This window comes from Dioscorea cayenensis, chromosome 10 (genome assembly GCF_009730915.1).
Source record: "Dioscorea cayenensis subsp. rotundata cultivar TDr96_F1 chromosome 10, TDr96_F1_v2_PseudoChromosome.rev07_lg8_w22 25.fasta, whole genome shotgun sequence".
Classification (NCBI taxonomy): domain Eukaryota; kingdom Viridiplantae; phylum Streptophyta; class Magnoliopsida; order Dioscoreales; family Dioscoreaceae; genus Dioscorea; species Dioscorea cayenensis.
Genome location: NC_052480.1, coordinates 10,028,938 through 10,040,420, shown reverse-complemented (window position 1 = coordinate 10,040,420; position 11,483 = coordinate 10,028,938). Strand labels below are relative to the sequence as shown.

The 11,483-nt window shown below is 33.4% G+C and overlaps 1 protein-coding gene across 1 annotated transcript; it reads left to right on the top strand.

The window, feature by feature from the left end:
* The first annotated feature begins 10,316 nt into the window (after window positions 1–10,316).
* Window positions 10,317–11,150, top strand: LOC120270288. The gene is made up of 3 exons (XM_039277307.1): window positions 10,317–10,320; window positions 10,480–10,727; window positions 10,863–11,150. Exons 1-3 carry the CDS (start codon window positions 10,317–10,319, stop codon window positions 11,148–11,150), a joined length of 540 nt encoding a protein of 179 aa, XP_039133241.1.
* Window positions 11,151–11,483: the final 333 nt, after the last annotated feature.

The following is an 11,483-nucleotide window of genomic DNA, read 5'->3' as shown; positions in this document are numbered from 1 at the left end:
AAATATGAAATGATATTAAAAGTATTTACATAAAACACCAAATAAATATGACATAAAAAAATAAAAAAAATAATACCTAATAATTCAACTTTGCAAACTCCTTGATGCGTTAATATAATGTGTCGTAATAGCCATAAAACCTTTCTTTTGATTGCTTGATGTCCACATATAAGCTGTGATTGCAAATCTACTATTATTGTCTTCAAGCAATTTCATTGTCTTTGCCCTTTCATGCTCATATATTTCGAGAATATCCCTTTTCACTGCTCCCCGAGAAATATTTTTAAATAATGGTTGGATAGCTCCAACAAACTTTCGAAACCCAAAATGCTCAACCATTGTTAATTGATACTAATGTAAAACAATCATGGAAGCCAACTCTTTTCTTGCAACCTCTTCATCAAAAGAGAATGTCCCAAGTGAAACTTTTCCTTTGTTATTTATCTCAGATTTGAAAATACTTTGCTTAATATCTCTTGTCTTCCTCAATGGACATGATGCAAAATGGTCATGTAAATGTTTAGTCCCATTCTTTGATTCTCCTCCAAGCTTCTTTTGACAATAATTGCATATTGCCTTCCATTTATCATCTATTTTTTTTCTTTCTTAAAATGGTTCCATACCGCCGATGTCAATTTTCACTTAATGCCCAAGTTCACTTCTTGATTATCATTTGTAGAAATTGTTTAATTTGAAGTATTTGGTGTTGTTGATTCAAGGCATGCTCTATATTGTTCACTATTCACTTGTGCTATAGATTGGCCCCAACTTTTAACGGGTGAAACATTTTTGGATGGATTATAACTAGCTTCATCCATGATGATGTCACTTATTTTGTTATTCACCTAAAATTGAAAATTATTTAGATGAAAAAAATTATTGGCATGCTTGATAAAGGAAGTTAAATATTGTGTGTTGTAAAGAGATCATAATATGAATGATAACAAATGAGAGCAAGAATCACTTGTAAGAACAAACAAAGAGGAATTCCATTACAAGTCTGGTGGATGCACACATTGTCCAGATGATATATGGATATCTACATCCTGACACAACCACTGTATCACAAAAATTTATGTTATTTGCTTTCCATTCTATTTTTATTATATAGAAGTCAATTAAGAGGAAGGATTGTATATTTGTATGTCATGAAGCACTGTAATGACCAAAAGTTAATACACTTTGATCTGATCAACTTTTATTAACCTATATTATTATAAGTAAAAAGGCCCACTGAATACCAAAACCATGAACATTGACCTACAGATTCCAAGCAGGTTCTCCCCACAACCAATCCTTGATCGCAAGACACAATCAACACTGAGTCAAAGACATACACAACCTCTATACATATCAACTCAAAACTATTCAAATAACAAACAAAACCCCCAATAGAATGAAAACATGATCAAGTTCAAAGAAAAAGATGTAACTTTTGATCATCTAAAGCAATGAAAACAATATAATATGAAAAAAAATATTATGAGAATGGAAAAATTAGGGGAAAAACAATCAAGAACTCACAGAGAATGGCAACAACAATGAAGACTGAGATAATTACTCAAGAGAAAGAAGAGAAGAGATCAAAGATGGGATGGTGGTGGTGCATGTGGTGTAGTTCATGGGAAGTCCTCATTCATTTGGATGATTCTTATTTGCTATGAAGACCAAGTGACTTTAAAATCCAAGAGAAGAGCAGTACAATTCGTCGGAGGAGCAAGGTGCTAGGGTTTGATGGATGGATGATTTGCAGGCACTGCAATGGAAGCTGGGGAAAAAGCAATCTTTTGAGGAGGCCGTCTCTTCAATTTGATCCTTTCCTTGCGATAGATCAGAGGATGGCAAACAGTGAACGGTGAAGATCGGAATAAGGTGAAGATGGGATGCTTGGAGTAGCAAAGGAATGAAGAATGGTGCTATGGATTTCTCGAATCTCAATTCTCATCTAGGTTAAGGTTATATGCAATGGCTAAACTGTAAATAATTAAAATTAAAATTTAATATATGTAATTTTCAACAGGAGACGGGGATCCCCGTAGAGCGAGGATAGCAATCCCCACTCCTGCATAGTTTACTAAACGGGGAAGGGTTGGTCCCTGTCACCGCTCCCACGAGGCAAAGAACCGGGGAATCACCGTCCCCATCGTGTCGAGTCCCTAAGAGGATCGGGGATTCCCCGACCTGTTACCAGCTCTAGATAAATCATTATCTATATTATTTGTGTGAGAAGAGATTTAACAATCCCACCTCTATACTCAAACATTTTACTATTGAGCTTTATCAACATTATGCATGAAAATTTTTCTCTGCCATCCAAAAGCATAATAAATTAGAATATATAAAAAAAATTCCAAGGATAAGCAAAGGTAGAGAAAAGAACAAGCGATTTTCGGAGGCTTTTTTTAATAAATATTATATATTTTTTAAATAAGTACCAACATGCGAACTTATATGGATAATTATGAAAATACACAAATAATATTTTTTTATGGTACTTATTTAATTCAAAATTTAAAAACGGGTTAAAGTTTTAACCTTTTTTGTGCTTGGCATAAAAAAAAGTAAACTTTCATTTTTTTTATTTTATAATCAATTTTTTTAAATATGCTTTTTAAACTTTGAGTCCTTATACATTTTTTTAATACTAATTTTTCCCACAACCCTTATTTGAATATCACAATTCAACACACTTATTTGGAGAAAACTTAGGTGAAGTGCAATAGGTGTAGTTCTTGTAGTTCACCGTTGGATTTTTTATACATGCCCTGAGATGAGTAATTTAATGAAAAGAGTAAGGAAATTATGGGAAAGTTGTTATATTTTCAGCTCATTGGACACTACATAAACTACATCTATTGCACTAAACCTAAGTCGATCTCCACTTATTTTACTTGTTTTGTTTTTTTCTTCAACACTTAATAAAAATTTTTCACTATCATTTTAATTAGGAGTAATATCATGTACAATCCCTCTACTTTTCAAAATGTGCCATTTGGTCCCCTACTAATTCTCATAATCTTTTGGTCCCTTACTTTTCTAAAATGCGCCCAATTAGTACAGGAGCAAACGTCCATCATATTTGCTATCTAATGACCCTGACGTGGCAAACAAGATTCTTATTTTATACCCCCACTGGACATTTTTCACAGACGTGCCATTTTTTTAATAGTGGATAACTAATTAATTAAAACCTTAAACATTAAAATAAAACCCACTCTTGGATCTTGGATCTGAGAACCCGATACCTGATGCAATCCATCACCCTTCCCTCCATTATCACCTTCTTCGTCCCTAGTACCATCCGTTGAGAAGCTGGCTACGGGGCCACCACATCCGGCGCCAGAATGCCTTTTGACCACAGTCGGAAACGTGTCAAGTCTCCTACCCTCCAGGACAGGCCTCTCCATCTTCCTTTCTCAACCGCCGACCAACCTAACCTACTCCTGAATCCATTGGAGCCGCTAAAAATCCTGCACATCTCCTTCATCGAAAGGAATCTTTACAAGGTATTCATTGATATGAAATAATTGGGGTTTTGTTCCTGATGAACAACTGTGTCCTGGTATAATTCCATAAGTTCACACATATTACCATTAAATCCAAATGAAAACAGGCCCAAATAAAATAAAATAAATTTAGATAACATTTCAATTAACAATGTTCACTCGAGTTGTCATTAGAACACTCAAAATTCAGACAACATTCCATTTCTTCAGAGCATTGTTAAAACTAATCTAACATTTCAGCATTACAAGACACTCAAAATTGCACTAATTAATTATTGTTTTCAATGTAGCATTCTAACTTTGCAGCCAAAAAATGTTGAAACATTGCAATATTCTAGTTAAGAATCATTCAAGACAAAAAAAGAAACATTCTAACATTCCAACCAAAAAAAGAAACATTCTAACACTCCAAGCAAAAAAATAAATAAATAAATAAATAAACATTCTAACATTCCAACCAAGAGTCATTCCAACAAACATTGATCCATTGTTTTCTAAGGACATCTTGGGCTTGTTTCCCCTGCACAACTTTGTTGGGTTGACACTTGTGGCACATCAAGGGTTGCAGATGTTTTCTGGGATAAACTCTACCTAGATGCTCTTTCGGCTCTCCATGCCTAACAAAGACATGCAAAAATGAATTAATTAAGGGGATCCTAAAAGACCCAAAAAAATGTTATTACCATTAGTTCACTAGCTGTAATGAATCTAGTTTGTGGTACTTCCCTCCCAACCATATGTCCTTCACTACAAGGGGCCCTGGATATATATATATATATATATATATATATATCAAACAAGGAAGAAAAGTTAGCTATTTTTGCAACAAAAATAAAAATGTAAAATGGATCACTTACTCTCAAACTACTAGTTTTTCCTTGAAAAGTAGTAGTCTCATTTTTTTTTTAGTTGTGCAGCATTTGTATTTCTTTTAGCTTTGACTACAGTGGACTCTTTCCTCCTTCTAAATGATTGTGCATCTCTAGCTGTTGCTATTGTGGTTAACTTAGGCTGTGTAGCATCAGATATACACTACACAGACACATAACCAAAAATTGAATCATGAACATTTCAAACAACTCAACAAGCATATAAGGCAAAAGAAACTCACAATATTTGTTGGCTTTGGACATTTCGATTTGTTGTGGCCTTCACATGACAAATACTACATCTCATGCTCTTGCCTACCCTAGAAATTTTTGTTGAGCTTCCTGTCTTCCCTTCCAGTAGTTCTTTTCTTCTTTTTTTGGCAGGTCTTCTTGGCATCCTCTTATTAATGGGTGGCAGCAATACTCCCTCTTCACTGGTAGGCCAAAACTCACTATCTCTTACTGGTTTGACATTAAACTGGTATGCACTTAAGTATGTATCTTTGTTGAACCATTCATACAAGTAGTTAAGAGGGTCTATCCCACAGAAAGCTATTGTTGCGATGGCATGATGACATGGTATACCACTTTTATCCCATTTACCACAACTGCAACTATGAGTTGCAAACCTAACTACATACCCCTGCCTTATATGCTGCATAAGGTTATCACATAACACTTCATGGTATGCTCGACCATTCTTTTCTACCTTCCATTTTCCACTTTGCCTCTTTTCCTTTTCAATCTTTGCAATTATATTTGGTCCACACTTTGCTTTCCACTTTGTAACATATGTTCTCTTGCTAACTATCTTGTTCATGATGTATTTGTCTGATGTCTTCAAGTAAGGCAATTATTTGCTTGTTTCTTGCTTCAAGGATAACTCCATTAAAGGTTTGCACATGTTGTTTTCCACAACTTCACATTTCACCACATCAATGAAGTAAGCTTGGCACCATCCATTAATTGGTCATTTCTCTAATAGTTCACTCACAACCACCTCTCCTTCATTCAAGTTTCTAATAATTTGAAGGTGTCTGTCAACATCAGGTTGATTAGTTAACTTGGCCGTCATCCAAAATTGTTGTTGAAGTTCTCTGTTATGGTACTTCTTCCCCCACCTTGCATAGATGTTTGTAGCACATATTCTATAGTCAATGAGGGGGTAAGAGGTTATTGACTGCATGAATGAGACCCTGCAAGGTAGATAATGACATAACTGAAATGAATAAATGAACTCATGGTAAATTGCCAAAAAAGAAAAATTGAGTTGAATTTTACAAACCTTTTGCATGTTACTAACTAAAGACCACCCAGTCCAAAGAATAGTATTCTTCAATTCCAAAGAAAAGTTATTCAATATCTTGAAGTCCTCCTGGAATTGCCTTTTAATTTTTTCAGAGCAAGCCCCCTGGCATTCCTGCATACTATACTAGTTACAAAAACACCTAGATCTCTGCTAACTAATGTCTTCAATTGCCTAGTCATAATGAATAGCATTCCACTAACTAGGTCACCAAATATTTTGCAAATAATCTGGGCTATCATCCTCCTATTCTTAGTAGTCTTAAGTATGCATGTATGTTCCCCAACATAATGTTTGACAACATATGTTTTTTTCCCATTGCACCATGAGCATAGTATAATCCACTTACATCATTTTGCATTGCATGATGCCCTAACTCTTTAGCATCATTCTTTATATACCTAAAAACAAAGCCTTTCTTGGCAAAAAAAAAAATGAACAAAATCACTTTTAAATTGTTTCAGGTCTTTAAAACTAAGGTTCAGGGAGAAATCAATGAGTGTTCCCTTGAATTCATATTGTTTCCTTCTAGATTTACTTCTTGCTCCATCACATTCAGATCCTGCACTAGTATCCTCATAACTCCTTAGGTCTGAGACTCAAAATATTCACTGCCATACCCTACAACTTTCCTATCACAATGTTCCTTTGCATTTGGTGTATGTGCCTTGGGATTTTCTTTTTCTCCATTTCAATCTCTATGTTGATTGTCACCCTGAGAAACTTTTCTTTAATTCTTTTTTTCATCCTGAAATAGTTATAACATTTTCCCTATCTTTCTCCCTTTCTTCATCTACATTTGAGTTGTTACACTCCAATTGCTCATTTGCCAATCTCTCCTCTTCATCATCATCTGACTCACTGCCACTGCCACTGTCATTTCCCTCATCTTCTTTATTAGCATTTAACTCCACACCATCCTCAGCTGGCTCTGCCCTTGCCTCAACAGTAGGCATAAAGATACTAGGTAGGTTTTTATCCCCGCTTTATATTGAAGGACTCGGCATATATGTCTACAGTGTGGTGTGCCCTTAATTTATCAACTAAAGCAACAGTGCTATCATCATTAGAATTATTTCTACAGTTTCTCTCACCATCCAAAAAAGACAGCTTCAACATCTCCACATCATACTTTAGCCATTTTAAATCCCCTAACAAATCCCAATAACATAACTTATCCGTGTCCACTGTGAATTCCTCCTCTTATCCAAGCAAATATTGAAGTTTTCCTTCTCTCAATAATATACCTTGATGGTGATACTTAATAATGTATTGTTCCATGATGCTCTATACTAGGGAAAAAATAGACTAATGACTATCCTAGAAGATAAACTCCACCAAAACTGAAAGCATGTTTTCATTTCATTGGTAAAAAGAATTTCATATTAAGTAGTGCATATAGAACAAGCATAGTATATTGCTAAATATTCCGCTGTAGTTAAAGTCTTTACAGGACTTTACAATTAATATCAATGCCTTGATTACAACATTAGATACATAAATTTTATGGCTTCCTTAGGAAAAATTATTTAAAGTTCCAAACAAGGAAACTATGATTAAAATATTAATGTTGACAACTTCATAATTTAACACCTATTTCTAACTATAACTGGATAGCAACATTCAACAAATGAAAAAAGGCATTCAACATGCAAGTACACCATAGCTTCATTCTATTACTGATTAAAAAAAAGCATTTAACATGCATTCAACAAGATATTGGTGGCACAAACAAAAGCCATAAATTTAAGGGAATAGTGTGCTAAAGTCCACAGGTAGATGCCTGCACTACCATCATATACCACTAATAAGCATCACTAGCCATGTATGCAAGGATAACAAAATTCTATACATTGACAATCAACACAATTGTAGTGAAATAAGGAGAGGAATGGAAACACTTCAATCATAGAACAACAAAAGAATGCATTCATCACAAACAATTAGGATAAGGATTGGACTAAAGTAGAACAAATACTAATACCTGATAGCTCATTTAATACATCACAACAATAACCTACTTACATATATTTGACTACAGTTGGATGCAATTACAGACATAAACAATAGGTTCATCATAGTAAATTAGCATTCAACACAAAATAGGGTAACTTACCAAGAAGATGGAGAGGACCGTCATGACAGATGGGAGACTAGAGGCATTTCCGATGGTGACCGGAAGGGATTCTGGTGCCGGATGTGGTAACCTTGTCACTGACTTCTCGGTGATGGTGGGGTTAGCCGGAGATTTATCTCAACGGGTGGTGCTTGGGATAAAGAAGGGGATAGATGGGGCTGCTTAGGGCAAAGAAGGTGATAGTGGAGGGAGGGGTGATGGATCGTATTGAATATCGGGTTCTTGGATACAAGATGTGAGAGTGGGCTTTTTGTAATGTTTAAGGTTTTATTTTTTTTTTTAATTAGTTATCCACCATTAAAAAATGGCACGTTAGCTTAACATGTCCAGTAGGCATAAAATAAATGTACTATTCGCCATGTTAGGGTCATTAGAGGGCAAATATGGTTGTCATTTACTCCTGGACTAATGGCCGCATTTTAGAAAAGTGTGTGTGTGTGGGGGGGAGGGGGGAGGGGGACCAAACGGGCACATTTTGAAAAGTAGAGGGACTGTACGGAGTATTACTTTAATTTTTAATTCAATTAATTCATTAGAATTTTTTTTTACATATGTGACAAGCGCAATCAAGAGTGTGGTCACAAATTGCGAACTAATCGTTCAGTCCGTACAACCTTACCAACTCTTTTCACAATGAACCTAATACACCTGAGCTATGAACCTTTTGAAAGATATTTATTAGCCACATATGTTTTTCAATTTTTATTTATTTAAAGTTATAATATTTGCACCTACTGAATCTACAAACATTATGTTCTAATAATTTGATTTTTTTTTTTATATAATAATCTTAGATGTTAGAGAAAACAATTAAAAGGGAAAATATTAACCATTATAGTTGCATTAGCAATCTAATCCTAATATTCGTAACATATATTCTTATTCTTTGTTATGTTAATATTTTTAATTTGTGATTTATAATTTATCTTTGGCAAGTGAAGAAAAATCCTTTTTTTTTAAGAAAAAAAAAACCCATTTTTTATTATTCTTATTTGTTTCTAATATGTAAATTTAAGTTTGTAACACAAACCATTCTATGCAAGTAGCCTATAATTGCATAAAATGTTTCAGGTTAATAGTGAGGTATTGAAGGCCTTATATATATATATATATATATATATATATATATATATCTTGTTTTCGGTTTTCATCTGTGTATATAGATTAGGTTATTAGAATAACAGTGGATATAAAATTAATTTTTAGGATAAATCTAAACTTTATTTTTAGGATATATCTTGTTTTTTTCCTCTTAAAGATATGATCCTACTTCTGAATTTATTTATTTATATATTTTTATTTTCTGCGCATTATCAAAAAATTTATATTCATAGGTTTTACATGTGGGAATTAAGAATGAAAATAACACAAATCTTTATATTTCGATAAAATTTTGTGGTTTTATTTTAATAAAAAATTAATGAACATTTAAAGATAAATTAACTTGTAAGTTTCAAAAGCAATTAATAATAATAATAATAATAATAATAATAATAATAATAGCAATGCTATGTATTGCAATCGTCTTTGTGGCTCAAGATCCACAACATTAAATATTCATCAAATCCTAACACTTGCATTGCATATGAAAAAAACACACTTTCAAATCTCCTTTTTTTTAATAATTAAAACATCATGGATTTTTATATAATTACAAATTTTTCTTTACTAATTGGCGACAAGTGCCCCTCATTTAAGGGATTGTCAGAGGGACAAACAGGTACAGAGTGCATCAATTACGGTGACATACAGATCTCCTAAAAAAATCGCTATGTCTTACAACTCTAGAGTGGTGAAATCACTCTTTCTCCCACAGGGGGCTCACACCTAGGCCCATGAACAATACATGAATAGCACTATGCCCAAGTGTACAGTGTATGAACATTAAATTAACCTTTGCTCTCCTCCTTATACTTTTATATTATACCATTAATTATCCAATGGTTGAACTTTCTAATCTCCCTTATCATTTCTATTTCTTTTCCTTTTAAATTTCTTAAAAATTCTTTTTGTTTCCACCATTATTAAATAAATAATATCAAAAGCAATAATAGTTTAATTGTATATATTCTTAGAGCAACTTTAACAACATCCTTGCACTCATTGAGCACTCAATGGAAAGGTTTCCCAACGATTCTCTTAATTAATTTTTTAAAATTATTTTAATTCTCAAATTTTTATTTTACCTCTATAAAGGCACCCACATACTCAAACAAAACCTACATTCTTCTCCACTTCTTTATCTTCGAATTTTCAACTATATTATAGACAAAAATACTCCTCCATCTTCCCAAGCTCTGAATTTTGCGAATAATTTTCAAAATTTTCTATATTCTTATTTCCACCAAATATGCAAAATTTTCAAAATTATTCTCAAAATTCACAAAATTATCCCAACTCACAAATTTTTTTCCCATTTTTATCCAAATGTCCAAAATCAACCAAATTTTCCATATAATTACCCTATATTTTCTAGACCTTGTTTCTTCAATCCAAGCATGGGTATGGCAAGACAACAAATCAATTCAGAAACAAATGGCTATTAGATTCCTTCAAGCGACCCCGAAAATGTGGATAAACATTATCGTGCCGATCAACAAAATGCAACGGAATTAGGTTCATTTTCTGACTCTCAATTTCCCCCTTATTCAACACAACCAGGGATTGAGAATATCGTTCTAGATAAAAACCAACATGAAGATCAACTTGAAAAACTGCAGCGATATAGCATGGAAGATGATAAAATGCTCGTGAATGCGTGGCTTACAATTTCAACCGATAGTGTTGTAGGCACTGCCCAAAATGATGAGACATTTTGGAAACGAGTGACCGAGTATTTCATGAAAATTGGCGATCTTGTCCAAGAAGAAAAACAAATTGGCGATCTTGTCCAAGAAGAGAAACAAATAGTTATAAGCAACATTGGTTTTGGATGCTTCCACTTATTAATAAATTTAACTAATTATACAATAGATTATTAGGGGGATCATCATAGTGGATGGAGTGATGATCAATTGAAAAACGCTTTCATGCTCTATTATCAGAATTGTAAGAAACATTTTATCTATGAGTATGTTTGGGTCATGTTAAAAGATGATCCAAAATGGAAAACAAGTACTTCTCTTGGTAGGTCTTTAAAGAAATTAAAGATCAATGAAAACGGTGCTTATACATCATCTTCCAATGAGGATACATGTATTGATATAGATGACAGTGAGGTCGAGGTCTGTCCGATTGGTCGAAAAGCAGGGAAGGCAAAAACAAAGGCGAAGCAAAAAGGGAAGGCAAATATGGTTGAAAAATCAAACATAGATGAAGAAATGGAAGCATGATGGATTGAACTACGAGAATGGAGGAATGAAAAATTGGCAGAAGTATGAAGTTTGAAAAATCTTTTGAAATGGTTGCTGATTATCAAATTCTGACTATGGATACTAGGCACATGAATGAAGAACAACTTGAGAATCATCGTCTCATGTGCAATATCATAAAATCAAAATAAAATATGTAATGTTTATTTGTTTTATTTTTAATGCAATGTAATTTTAGTATTATGTAATGTAATTTTAGTATCATGTAATTTTAGATTGAGGCTGTATAATGTGATTTTAGTTTTATGTAATTTTACATTGCGGTTATGCAATGTAGTTTTACGTTGTGGTTAT